The sequence below is a fragment of the Polyodon spathula genome, chromosome 15, assembly GCF_017654505.1.
Source record: "Polyodon spathula isolate WHYD16114869_AA chromosome 15, ASM1765450v1, whole genome shotgun sequence".
Taxonomy (NCBI): Eukaryota; Metazoa; Chordata; class Actinopteri; order Acipenseriformes; family Polyodontidae; genus Polyodon; species Polyodon spathula.
In genome coordinates this window covers 930,678-945,843 of record NC_054548.1, presented here as the reverse complement: position 1 = coordinate 945,843, position 15,166 = coordinate 930,678, and the positions used below count along the sequence as shown (strand labels likewise).

At 35.7% G+C, this 15,166-nt stretch overlaps 1 protein-coding gene across 1 annotated transcript in view; it reads left to right on the top strand.

Moving 5' to 3' along the window:
- The first annotated feature begins 4,068 nt into the window (after window positions 1–4,068).
- The window catches only part of LOC121327479 (ephrin type-A receptor 6-like), a 72,229-nt gene continuing 61,131 nt past the window's right edge, over window positions 4,069–15,166 (top strand). The window contains exon 1 of the mRNA XM_041271553.1: window positions 4,069–4,669. Within this exon, the coding sequence (XP_041127487.1) occupies window positions 4,549–4,669 (121 nt within the window). The 5' untranslated portion in view covers window positions 4,069–4,548. The remainder of the gene's footprint in view (window positions 4,670–15,166) is intronic.

Below are 15,166 nucleotides of genomic sequence, written 5' to 3'. Positions count from 1 at the left end.
TAGAGCTTATTATCAATTGCTATTGCGTGCTGGTGGGACCAGCACGATACGTGTTAGTCTATCTGCTCACCGTGTTTGTCTAGTATTGTTCGTTTTATGTGTTTATTTATTTTAGTGTAAAGTGCCGTGTCCTGTTTTCTGTTTGTTTAAACCTTTTATTTTACAATAAACCGGTGCAAGCAAGCGTCTTCATCATTTCACTTCACTGTCCTGTCTTTGTGTTCATTCCCCTGGTTCTGACGTCACCCACTCTGCCGTCTTTGTGACATCACAGTAATAAGAGTAAACATTAATGTCCCTAAATCATTTTGCTACTACCCTGTAAAATAAATACAAAAATGATTAAATTAAATTGCACATGTTTGTCAGAATCAGATGAGCAGAAGCATTTCCCATTGCGGTGACACACGCTATTATTACACATATACAGAGCTGTGTATGAACACGCTTTCATTTTATCACATAATTTACACTTCCATTAAACCAGTAATCCAAGGATCTGGTTTCTCCAAACACCATTCCAGGGAACAACCATTTGTCAATAGGCAGCCTTCAAACTAAATGTACAATATGGGATGTGTATTACTCTATATAATGCAGAGGAACAAGGCCACCACATTAGCTCCAAAACAATTATATACAGGACCTACCAGAACCAAAGGACAGTCTATCATATTAGTGCTGCTATGCTTTCCTGGCTACACTAACCAAGATGTCTCAGGATACAGTGCAGTAAATTGCATACCAGTCAGCTGCTAATTTCCAAAGTAAGTTCCTGAAAAAAGAAAACTGAAGTCCTTGCATTTCACACCAGTGCAGCATCTACTCCACATACTGCAGGAGCAACCCCCCAGACTGAATATTCTGGATAAAAATTACTTTGAAATTCATCTAATTATATATAGATATAATATATATAATATACTATATATATATTATATCTATATATATATATATATATATATATACACACACACACACACACACACACACACACACACACACACACACACACACACACACACATATATATATATATATAATATATACACAATACATTTATGAATTCAAAATAAGCCTTAAAAAATATCTAATAAAATGTAACCAATTCAAACATCAAATGTATCTATCTATTTATGTACTGTACTTCTTTTTTTTTTCTAAAGTAGTCCATGCTGTTCCTTTTTTTAGCTTAGAGATTCCAATGTTATATTGAAAACACTGCCAGCGCTAATATAGCGGTACTAACAAGAAGGGTGTTTTCCTAACGCAATAACAACAACAATAATAATAATACGCTTTCATAGATGAAAAGGCCAATTTGATGCTGGCAGGCTTGTTGTTTATGATTTTGTTCAAGTTGAGGCAACATGATCATTTCTAAAGGTATTCATCCTGAGTTATTAAAAGCCTACACAGTGGGCTCCCAATCACACAGCGAATGGTAAGTATTCCTCTCTTATCTGTGAAGAGACCCATTTGTTCATTACTGAATAATGTGTTCTGTGCTTTATAGAACAGGGTTACTGCCCAATGAGCCGTTCAAGCAGATGAGATCTACTATATTTGCTTTTCCATTTTCTGCATTATCAGTGAGACTCAGATTAAAATCCATGGCTCATTAAGCATGGAGGGAGGTGTGCAATTTTGCAGAGAAATATTACAGACTTGTCAGGATTGCTTTGTCCCAAAGTGGAGACTTATCTATAAAACCTGCACACAATTACTTTTTAATGATTTCACACTAGCTCATTAGAGAGCAACCACCACAGAGACGTTTAAGAGTAATCTTGCATAATGTACAAGATCCAACCAGAGAGCAGATTGGTGGACTAGTAAATGTTTGCTTGGTTTTGTATTTGAACATGTACTAATCTGAAAGGCACAATGACAGCTTCTGGAAGGCAACCTGGTGTTTAAATGTACTTTTTAAATGATATGATATTGATGCATGCAAACACTAAAGAATCATGAGTATTCTTGTCAAAACAAAACTTCCAGATGATACCCCCCCCCACCCACTCAAGTAATGGGGATCTTGTACAAGGAGCAAATACAGCTGAAACTTTTACAAGCCTTAATAAAGAAAAAAAAACAGAAAGGTATCGAGGATCCATTTTCAGAAGTTAAAAGAAAAGTGGCACTGTTTATTCTAGTGAAAGCTTACAGATTCCTAAGCACCAGCTGTGCAGATATAGTACATTATCAGTGTATAAAGCTGACAGCTCTATAAACACTTCCTTTTCACTAGCAATGTCATGCAGTTATGTGAACATTATCCATTTTCTTTCATTTTAAAGGTTTTTTATCAGATGCAATAGTCACTTTTCTTGAAGAAAAAGCACTGACATATACAAGTACTCTGAAACAGTACAAGCAAGTCTAATTAAATAAATTATTTGTTCTCAGACAACATGTAACAAATATTTATGATTGAGAATCATTACAGAGGTGTAATACTGAAAAACATTTGATTTACTCCCTATATATTATTGCATTATGGAAACACATATGTGGAAGTTCTGAATTGATTTTAGTGTAAAACATGTTGCTATCCCTGTGGACACAACAATCAGCTTGAAAAATCTTTTATATCTTCATCAATTGTACGCAATCAGTTTGATCTAATAGGGAGTACATAATGATTAAGGAAAAAACTGAAGCTGCAAAATATAAGCACTAACCAGAATCAATCAGTCTCAAAGACAATTGTCTGCGATTAGGAGAGGTGTCCTTCATCTAAATATATTGATAAGACTCAATAAAACCGTTATTGTTGGGATCAACTCTGCATTCATTGGAGCTCGATTACTGAGAAAATGCAGTCTTATTGTAGGCAATGAATGTGCATTGATGATCTGTCTGCTATATTGAAGTAAATTCAGGGTACTTCATGTCTATGCTTTGAAATCACCATAGCTTCTAAATGTTCCTGGAATCAAACTGAAGTGCATTGAAATGTCCGCGATAAAATACTGGAATAAATCAGTTCTATTTTTGACTAGAGCGTGACTATAGAATGTTAACTGTGCAACTGATTTCAGAGGCTTTGTGATTAATTGAATATGATACATTTCGGTTTACACTTTCTTTTTGAACATTTGAAACACTGTGAGACTGTGATGTCGCAGTGGAGATATTTTACGCTATGTAAAGCTATGTGTACTCAGTAGCGAATGCACACACCCACACGGCAGACGGCTACTCTGTCATAAGCACAAACACCCTGTATCTTTTTAAAAACGGGATTAAGGAAATATACTAACCAACTGTGGGACATCCCAGAGACAGGTATATTTAACCTGAAATCATGTGAAACACCTTAACAGCACACAGGTGGACACCATTCAACTAATTATGTGACTTCTAAAGACAATTGGTTGTACCAGAGCTTATTTAGGTGTGTCATACATACATAGCAAAGGGTGTGAATACTTATGCAATCAATTATTTTCTGTGTTATATTTGTAATTAATTTAGAACAATTTGTAGATTTTATTTTTCTCTTTGACATTATTGACTTGTTTTGTGTTCAGTGGCAAAAACTCCTAATTAAATCCATGTTTATTCCATGTTGTAACACAATAAAATGTGGAAAAGTCCAAGAGGGGTGAATACTTTTGAAAGCCACTGTAGGACCGCACTCAGTCACAGCGAGTAAAATACAGTATTTCTGTCCTTCAAGTAAACTGTGTGGAGTTTTGTTGTATTGAACGCCTCCCCTCCAGAATACTAAGAAGATACAGTAAAATAATAAAAGCAGCCGCGTTTCAAAAGTAGGAGCTGTAAAGGACAGAGACAATACAAAAAACGGCATGTCGCTGACCTGCCTTAACTTTTCAGCTCAGTACATAATGGCACATACTCTAGCCTGTTAGCCTTCTTTAGGTTGTCAGCTAACACCCTCTAGTGCCGAGTCCCCTGTACAGAACATTCTCCCTCTTGCGCTTCCATCGCAGGTTCTGCTTGGGATGTCACTGCTATTACAGCACGGGCAGGTTTTAACATCTAATCTGTTTTCTTTGAAGCAAAGAAGCTGCGCTACTGTTCCTCGTGTAAATGTGCGATTGGAATAGGAAACCGCGAATATACTGTCAGACAGTGTAGCGTAGGCTTTTGTGAATGTGTTTATTTTTTTGTTCTTCTTATGACAATTTGAAACACTAGATTCAAAAAGAGCAACACAATATCACACTGTACTGTACCAATACGGGGAGCTTGCAGTTCGTTGCAGCTCGTATGGAAGGAAGTTGCACCACGCAAAGGTACACAACTGCTCCTCAAATGATACCGTAGAAGGTAACAACGTTTGGATGAAATAAATTAGGGTGGTCATTTGCAGGTTTTAACTGAAACGCTTTTTTTAAAAGACGTTTTCTATTGCACATAAACTACAGAGCGTCCTACTGATCAGCTACTCTGCTGTCAGTGTGTTCTCGTGGAGAGCTAGTGAGTAGGCGGGGATGCAACAATCTGTGTTCTGATTTCAAAGGGATTGAGAACATTTTGAAGGAGATTTTGGTGGTGTTTTTTTTTTTTTTACTGCTGATGGCCGGTGGATTTTTGGGAACCTCTGTGGATGTTTTAGAAATGGGGTTTGGAGTTCAATTCCGTGTGGTCTTCCTGCTTCTCAGGGCTCTCTTTACCACCTCTAGCCACACAAACCAAGGTAAGTCAGTACCGCAGCTAAGCAGAATACAATGGCAGGTAAACTTCTGTAGAATCTGATTCTTCAGAATTATAAAAGCAGCTTGAGCATAACTGTGTTATTCACCCATGTGGTTTAACTAATGTGTTCCGTTACAATAGCTATTAATTCAGGTACGGGTAAACTGCACACGTATCAGGTAACTTTTGAATTGTCACAAGGGCAATCAATGATGTTTATGTTTTTACAATTTTACAATCGGTGTTAGTATGCTTAATTTGTTAATAAATAAATAAATAAATAAATAAATAAACATTTCAAAATAACATGTTATGCTTGATCTAAATACTTTATTACTGTTCTTTAGGCTATAGTAGGCTAAAAACATAGTAACGGCTTGAATTGTAGCTTCAGATATTATTTATTATTATTATTATTATTATTATTATTATTATTATTATTATTATTTAACATTCCCGTAATACACTTTGTGGTTTTGGCAGTATTGAAATCCTTTTAACTTTGCGCTGTCCCAGTCCCAGTGTGCGACCGGCAATTTTGCGCTTGGAAAGATGTATAACTATGTTGTTTAACAATGCATTCCACTGCTGGATAAGACGTTAACAGAACGTATCCCTTCAGTGGTGAACTTGTTGCAGGTTGTCGTGGTGTTGTGGAATTAAAGATGCAGAGTGCATGCAGCCAGAGTTAGCTTTGTGGTTAATAGTTCATATAAATGTTAATGTAAAATGATTTTGTCAACAGCCTGCTGTAAATCCCTTCAATACATTAGTAATGTACTCCTAAATTGCAATTACATAATCTTAATGAATAACAACAGAAAATATAACAAGATTTAGCCTAATAACAACACAATGTAACATAATAACAACAATAATAATAATAATAATAATAATAATAATAATAATAATAATAATAATAATAATAATAATAATAATAATAATAATAATATGTCTCCATATACCCAAATACATACTGGTGTGTTTTGGCACATGCAGTTTTTTGTAATTACAGTTTTACAAAGTAAAATAATATCCAGCTGATACAATTTGTCTTGCTTCTGATGGTGTAACTTGTTTTTTCCCCTTTTCATCAGGTGTTGAGAATACATTTTTTCATTGTGTTTCGATACCTTAATTTCGTTTCTTGTAGTGTTGCTCAATATATCAATATATATATTTAACAGAAACTGATACTTCTAAGAGCTATGCTGTAATGTGTACGTAATTGAATAGATCAGCAAAGACAGACAGACAGACAGACAGATATATATATATATATATATATATATATATATATATATATATATATATATATATATTACACTTTATATTGATATAAATTTGTTTTAAACATCTTTAGAAAATACTAAAGCACGTAAGCAAATTCAAATATTTGTTTATAACAAAAGTTTTCACATCTTTAAATTAAAAGTCTATAACAATGTAATAGAACTAATTAAAACATATATTAATTAATTGAAAACCGTTACGCAGGAACCAAGCTCCAGTATAAAGTCAAGAACTGAACAAAGGACACAGAACACAGAAGAGTGGTATGCACACGTAGATTTCACTTTCCCTTTTAAAGAAATTTCCTAAAACAAACCGTTTTAAACATCCCAAGGAATATGAATAGGAATCTGATGCCTTCTTAAACAAGACTATCAAGTACGGTGAGTCTTAAATAGATTTTTTCTTTAAAAACAGACCATAGTATGTTTGGAGAAAAAAGGGAAAGCCTTCAGTGAAGAAAACCTTGTACATACTGTTAACATGGAGGTGGTTCAGTCATGATCAGGGGGTGTTAGCAGCTCATGGACTGGAAATATTAATTTGCTTGACGATCAAAAGAATACAGCCATGTATCAAAGTACAATGATACAATCTGTTCGTAAGCTGATTGACCGACAGTTTATCTTCCATCACGACAATGGAATTCTTGAAGAAAGCAAAGATAAAAGTTTTGAAATGGCCTTCACAATCACCAGATCGCAATCCAATAAAAATGTTTTGGACAGATCTGAAGGAAATATGCAAGAGAGAATGCACCCTGATTTCACCAACAAGATGTAACAAGAATTATCATAAACATCTGAAAGCAGTAATGAAAGCAAAAGGAGGACAAACTCAATACTAAATCAGGGGACCAATACTTGTCATGAAAAAGTATGTGAAATTGCTTATGTTCTTGTTTTTAATAAAGATTGTTAAACTACCAACAATTGTGTATTTTGGTCAATGTCGTTTAATTAGTGGCTAGTGTTCATTAAATGCTTGTATATGACACCTTTTCATGAGTTGTATTAGGTGTATGGTACCAATGGTCAATTAGGTAATATGGTACACAATTATAATTTATATGTCTATGATACTATCATGTATATATATATATATATATATATATATATATATATATATATATATATATATATATATATATATATATATATATATATATATATATGTATATATACCGACAGGGGGCTATATGGAATGGAGAGGAGGACCATAGTGGAAAATGATTGCCCTGAGGTAAGGCTATTGTTACCGACAGGGGGCTATAATGCCCGAAGCTGCAGGCTGAAGGTATTGCACCCTGGAGAGACATTTAATTTTCCACTATGTATTTAATAGACATTTCATTTTCCACTATATATTTAATATATTAATCAATCAAGAAAATAACTGAGGCAAGGTTGGATAGTAAATATGACTTTATATATTTTGTTTAAACATAGCTGATACAGCTTACATAAATAAATACACAAATAACATAAATAAACAACAGAGAATGTTTTTGAAGTTCATACCAGATAGCTGTCAAAGTCTTTTTGGCATACAGCCCTCCATCTGGCTTGTTGACTGCTGCATAATACAGTTTACATCCCCGCCATCATATTTGTTTACATCGTCAAGTTGAATTTGATTGAATTTCAGAAAGTCAGAAAACAGTGACATTGATGTCCTAATCATCATTTTAGTGTTTGGAGCATCTTTCTCTTGTAGTATGTTTTGTAATTAATTTTCTGGTAAGTCACCGAATCGCTATTCAGCAGTTTTAGTTTTAACCAATCACAGGCCAGAATTTCCTCAAACAGCTAAACTTTATGGCACAAGATGCACAGTAACAAATGCTGGAGGATTAAAAAAAAAAAAAAGTATTACAAATACACTCTAAAACTAAAATACACACTGTATGGACCACCTGCTGTAATAGAATGTCCTGTGAACATAGCTGTAACACTATCGGAATAGTCTTAAACTGTACGTCAGCTATGAACAGACAGTTCAGCAATCCACACTCTACCGTTTTAACGTGATTTGCGAAATATTTTATTATCAGATGATGAAATAGATATGTCCATAAAGCATGGTCATATACTAAGCTTATACAGTGCAAATAGTTCAGTTTGAATTGATACTGTGTTGAGGGATCTATACATTTACAAAAATGGAAGCTTGATTACAGATCAGATAAGGAGATGCTCGGCTGCCCCAGTAAGCTAATTGTTCTGATAACTGGGTTATCCTTGAATGTCTACTTTATGAATTTGCACCTTGTAGTCACAAAGAGTTAACTGAGAGAAGCTGTGAAGCAAATCTTGCTGTTGTATCAGTTCTTTTCTTTTTTCGCTATTCTTAGCAATAGGCAAGGTGCCCACATCTGATGGGACCTATCAAAGCGTTCTGTGTTTGACGACTCTGGATTCATAATTTGAACCTTTTTTAGGAGATGGTGCTCCCTGCCTACATAACTCTTTACTGTGCGGCCCAGCATAGACCGCTAAAGACAAAAAAGATTATTTTTACCCCATACTATAGTTTAGAATTTTAATCCGCCAACCAGAATACTCCACTGCAGGGCAGTACCACACAGTAAATGACTGCAGATCATTCAGATAGAATGCCTAGTTTTAAACAGAAGCAAGATAAAACAGTAACACTTTAAATTAAGGGTCTCTAATTACCTTGTATTTACATAATAGTTACATAGTAAATACATGTGCACTTACACATAATTACTTAATAAGTTATTATGCACAGTTGTAATGTACTTAACATGTGCATCTTGTTGCACGATATAAGTAAGTGCACAATTGTATCAGGAAAGGGTTAGGGTTAGGTTTAGAGTGAGGGTTAGGGGGTTAGGTTTAAAGTTAGGTTCAGGGTTTGGGTTATATCACGCAACAAAATGTACAGTTTAAGTACATTGTAATAATGCATAATGACATTATAATTATGTGTAAGTACACATGTATTTACCAAGTACAGTTGTTCCACATTACACTGCCTCCCCCCCCCCCCCCCCCCCCCCCCCCCACCAGAGCAAAAGAAACAAATGTGCATGTATGCATCTGAAATTTGGAAAGCAAGTCAGCAAGACATTGCAAAAGTTGCACTCGCCTAAGTGAGGCATGCACTGTTAATCGAATGACAATTAGAGACATTCTAATGAATAAAAACAAATGGCTTACCTTGATGGAATGGACGTGCAAATGGCACCGTTAATTTTCTCGGGATATGTGATATTAAATTATATATTATATATATATATTATATATATATATTATCATATATTCTATATATATAGTATATAATATATATATATATATATATATATATATATATATATATATATATAACACAGCATAGCTTGAGCCTCTATTTCAAAGTTTTAGACAGCAAAAAGTAAACAAAAGTACATATACATTATATATATATATATATATATATATATATATATATATATATATATATATATATATATATATATATATATATAATGAAAATGCTACTTTATGAAAATGTGTTGATGGCCACTGTTTACTTTGAAGAAAAAGCAATGAAAAAATGTGTTGTCAACTTTATGTATTAAAGGAATAAATAATATAATTTTGGGAATAAACAAAACAATGTTTCCCTTGAACTGCTATTTGGCATCCTTTGTTTTGTAGTTAATTCACTGGGGTAAAGTAAGTCCTACACAACTTATTCTTTACTCCTGGGAAATTTTTCTATTTTAACGTGTTACGTATTGTAACGTCTTGCTGTACAATACGGCGCGCAGACACAAGGGCCACATCATCCCCATGCCCTTTCTGCTGTGCTGTCTCTGCCTGCGTACTGAGCAATATATGGCTTTTATTACTTTCTGAAAAACAAACAAATATTTAAATTATGAGATTATATCGGAGCATGAAAATCCTGTGTTTATTAGTTAATGTTTACAATGAAGTGGTCAAGCCCAATAACAAAGGCGGGAATAATAATGCTGTTATTTTTAATGTTGACAATGTAACAGTCAAGTGTATTAACCAGGGTGGGAATAATAATGCTGTTATTAGTTAATGTTGACAATGTAACAGTCAAGTGTATTAACCAGGGTGGGAATAATAACGCTTTTATTAGTTAATGTTAACAAAGAAGCCCTAAGCCCGAAGCACGTTTCAGAAACCATTTGAAGTAGTTACTTCAGATTTGCAGGGTTATATAACCCTTGCACACTCAATGTGTTGTTGTGCCTAATATGGCTGGCATACTGAGGTTATTTAAGTTTTGAAATGTCTAATATTTGGTGCATATCTGCATCCTTCGATGTTCTCAGTTCTATTGTATGTGTTGTCCAGTAAAATTCACTCCTACTTTATTTCAATCTCTGGACAGAGAGAGTGGTACAGAACATTTTCATGTGTTCATTTTATTTCATGTTTACAAACCATTCGATCTGATAAGCTTCACCGTTACATTGAGCCAGTTTCTTAGGCTTTTAGTGTATATTTTTATGAAAGACAGTTAATATTGTATACGTCCAGTCTCCTGTGAGCTCAATGAAGGTGAAAGCGGCCAAACTGGATTTGGACCGAGATCCAAAAACCTGTATCTAAGCCTTCAAACCTGAGCGGCAACTTGTTTGACAGTGACCACCAGCTTCCAAATTGTTGAAACCCTTTTGCTTTCACTGACGTATTTCAGCACTGCCATGCAGATGCAAAGTACAGCTTCATAATCATACAGCAATGATGATGAGTCATGGCAGCCCTGGAAATAAAACAGCTTGTGAAGGCTCCTGCTGTTATACAGCTGTTTCCAGAGCAAGCAAAGCCGTTTCTGAAGGGAAGTAAAGGAGGAGTCAGGGCATATCTGCCACGCGTCTAACGGGACGTTTTCTAACTGAAGAACGCTTATCACACCAGGGGTTATTTTAACCTTGAACCTAGGCAGTTTAATTGTTACTTTTTATTCTGCAGTAGTTTGATTTGAATTAATCAGGTATACTGCAGAGTGTATGGTAAACACATCCATAAACTTTGTCAAGGGATGAAGATTTATTCTGCTAGGCTGCCATAATGTTGTAATGAGAAGCCTTTTTGTCTATGTTGGAAATTGGTGTTCAACCTTTTCCTTAAAATGTGCACAATTTTACAAGTTAAAGATTTTCACATGTTAATACAATGCATTTACTGTGCTGTACCACACTAAACCACCATGGAGTTTACTATGCTTTAGAATACTATAATCGATCACTGTAAGTAATCCATAACATTAGTAGTCTATACCAAGCCTGGACACTTTTAGAGTGAATGCATTCTGTCAGTGTTGTTTGGTAATGGATAGGCACCTTTGTCAAAAATAGGTTTTCTTGTTCACAGATTAATTTGTTAAATACTAGCTGGACATTTGGATTTAAAGGCATGGACACTGCATTCACAGGTCTCTTAAACTCTGAAGTGTTTGAAGGACAATTCCTCAGGTCTGCTGTTTTAATTCCTTAATTAGCAGGACCCCAAATTGACTGATGTGTACGAATTACATTTAAAAAGGTGTTGCTATCAGCTGATCAAAGCATAAACAAAAAAAAAAAAAAAAAATGACAGCTGCTTAACAGATATGTATTTCCTGTGCTGATAAATGTCACTGTGAAAAAGTGTGAAATACCAGATTTTATTTTATTTTTTTTTACATCTATTTTAAATAGTTTTCTTCAGTCTGTATTCCCAGATAAGATTTTCTTCAATGCATTTAGTTTCTGTTTGCCAAAGTCATTTAATGTACTGTAGTAACACAGTGGAAATGTCCTTGGATAAGATGCTGGCCTTCACCACGGTGAATTCATTCAATCAACGTTTTTGCTTCAGGGAAAAAAAGCATTTTGTGAAATAATAAGTTCATGTAATTAACTGAGGAAATGCAGAAAAAATATTTATTTTAGAAATAAAATATATCTCTGATGATGTTCTGATCAATCAAATAAAAAACAAATGTGGCTCTGAAATAGTTTAGTTCTTGTGACTCTTTAGATCCATTACACGTATGTTACTGCTACAGTAATGTAGAGCTTCATACTGTGATTCAAGCTCTTGTAACCATGTAAACACCTCACATGCCTCATCTTGAATATTGTGTTCAGTTCTGGTCACCTCGCTACAAAAAGGATATTGCTGCTCTAGAAAGAGTGCAAAGAAGAGCGACCAGAATTATTCCGGGTTTAAAAGGCGTGTCATATGCAGACAGGCTAAAATAATTGAATTTATTCAGTTTTGTACAAAGAAGACTATGCGGTGACCTAATTCAAGCATTCAAAATTCTAAAAAGTATTAACAATGTCGACTCAAGGGACTTTTTTGACCTGAAAAAAGAAACAAGGACCAGGGGTCACAAATGGAGATTAGACAAAGGGACATTCAAAACAGAAAATAGGAGGCACTTTTTTACACAGAGAATCGTGAGGGTCTGGAATCAACTCCCCAGTAATGTTGTTGAAGCTGACACCCTGGGATCCTTCAAGAAGCTGCTTGATGAGATTCTGGGATCAATAAGCTACTAACAACCAAATGAGCAAGATGGGCCGAATGGCCTCCTCTCGTTTGTAAACTTTCTTATGTTCTCATGTTCTTATGCTTTGTTTTCTATTCTGGTTGTCATGATAATCTATTAACTAAATCTCACGCAGGGTTATTTGTCTCCTAGTCATTTCATGATGGCTTTTAAGAAGGCTCAAACATCGACTTGTGCAGCAGTGATCTGTTGTTGTGTTGATTGTGAGTTTGTGAGAATAATTCAGCTCTTTGTTAACTACAGTCTGATTTCAATAAGTGATTAATTTAAAATACAGAATGATTTTCTTAAATCAGTAAGTGTAAGCAGGCATTATTGTTTATAAATATAAAACATTGCCTTTCAGAACCATTTAGAATGTTGCATTGTCAGGGTTAGGGTTAGGGTTGGGTTGGGTTGGGTCGGGGTCAGGGTCAGGGTCAGGGTCAGGGTCAGGGTTAGGGTTTGTACTGTAAATGTACTGTAGCTTTAGTATGTTAAACTGCAGTACCAGCACAGCTAAAATTGTGTCTTTCTTTCAATTGTTTTAATTTGACCCCATGTAACATAATCTCATTGCAGTTAAACTGCAGACACTTTTAAAGTCACAGATTTTATTCTGAACATCTCAGTCAATAAGACTGACTTTTCAAAGCAGCAGTGCAGCCACAGGCTTTTCTGGGGTTAACTGATCAATCATGATGTGGTTTCCTTTATGTCTGGGCTCTCAGACATATTTATAAGCCTCAACAATCAAGCAGTCTTGTCTGTTTTTATTACAGAGTAAAATTCCCACTGGCATGACAATGCTGGTAGGGTATTCAAGATAGTGCAGCTCTCTTGCAGAGCATACACTGGAGAGTTTGTTCATTTGTATCTAAGGGAAGTTAAGAACGCTATTCCTTGATGATTTCTTTTATTTTGTATTTTGTTGTCTTTATAAGGACTGTAGAATCAGGATTTGATCACTCATTCATCTGATCAAAAGGACCTTTGCTGTTTACCAATTTGGCAAATGCATCTGGGGTCAGTATGCCTGCTATCATTCAACAGATACCTTGGGGAGGCTTTGATGCCCACAAGACAGATAAAACTTCAATCTTAGATCTCATCTGATGTATGATACCTGTAATAGCTCTCTGCCTCCACACACCAAGCTGTATTGAAGTCTGACCTCCTGGTGGAAAGCACTTGCTTATTGAACCAATCATATCTTTTGATTCTGTCCACACCAAGAAATGTTGTCTCATTTTTTCTATTAATATTGTCACACAGCAGATAGAAGACTGCCATCTGGTGCTTGCCTTGAAGACATTCACATTATAGAGATAGCATATTACTATGCATGCCTAGTCTTTTATTGCATGTTTTCAACACAAAGGTTAAAGTTCAGTGCACATATGACATTAAGCATTTGGTGTTGTTGTTGTTGTTGGTGGCTTCATGTAATCTTATATGAGCCACTGTGGCAATTTGGCCAGTGATTGTGAACAGGTGTAGAGGTGATAAAGTGCAAAGGAAATCACAGACAATTGTAATCTCATAGGAAAGTGGTTTTAATTGTAATCCGGGTCTGGCTACCAAATAATAAATTCCTACAATAACACAGTAACATGGCACACGGTCACCAGTCCTAGGTGCATGTGGTTGTGCTCGTGGTGGGTGATAAACAATGTTATTTTGTGACTGTATTGGTGCAGTGATGATCCGGCTTCTGCTGGCCCAAGGCGACAGCTCCGGATACGTGTTACCTGTCTGGTGGTTCAATAAACACAGACAGTTACTAACAGACAATACAAACAAACACAACATTCATGAATATTCTTTTACGTTGTTTTTAATTCTCTGGATGTTACTATTGCAACTCTCTCGGTCCTTCCAGGTTAAAGCGCAAACCCAAATGAAGGAAAAGATTAGCGTTTCTCTGGCCCCTTTTCTGCTACTCAGCTTGATCCCTTGGTAAACGATTCGAGCTGTGTCTATACCTTGCAGCTGCTGCCTCGTTTACCTTCCGGGTCAATACATTCCTGCAACAGAGTCTCGCTTCCATTCAGGCTGACCGACTTCCTGACCTCGGAAACGAACTGTCAGGCCAGCCCGTCCAGATACTTTTCCTTTCACTATTTAGCACCCTCACAGGTCCAATGGGAGATTTACAAACAGAACCAGTTGTATTTCTGTCACAGCCACAAATGACCTTTCCGTACAGCATGCTGTGTTCTACTGTATATTCAGACAATCAGTAAATCAATCAATTAGATCATTTATTTGACCAAGTAAAGCCAACTCAAAATATATTTCAAATTACAGTTACAGGAAACTAGTAGGGGAAGAAGTCTCCAAGAAAGCTTAAATTATATTAAAATAATAACCGTAATCAGCAAGCCAGTTAGCAACAAGTCACACAGCATAATGTGAAACACTTATAGGGCAATGGGAGACTGGTCATGCTGTGTGTGTTACTGTGGTTCCTCTAACCACTGGGAGACTGGTCATGCTCTTTGTTTTACTGTGGTTCCTCTTTCCACTGGGAGACTGGTCACACTCTGTGTGTTACTGTGGTTCCTCTTTCCACTGGGAGACTGGTCATGCTGTGTGTGTTACTGTGGTTCCTCTTTCCACTGGGAGATTGGTCACTCTCTGTGTGTTACTGTGGTTCCTCTTTCCACTGGGAGACTGG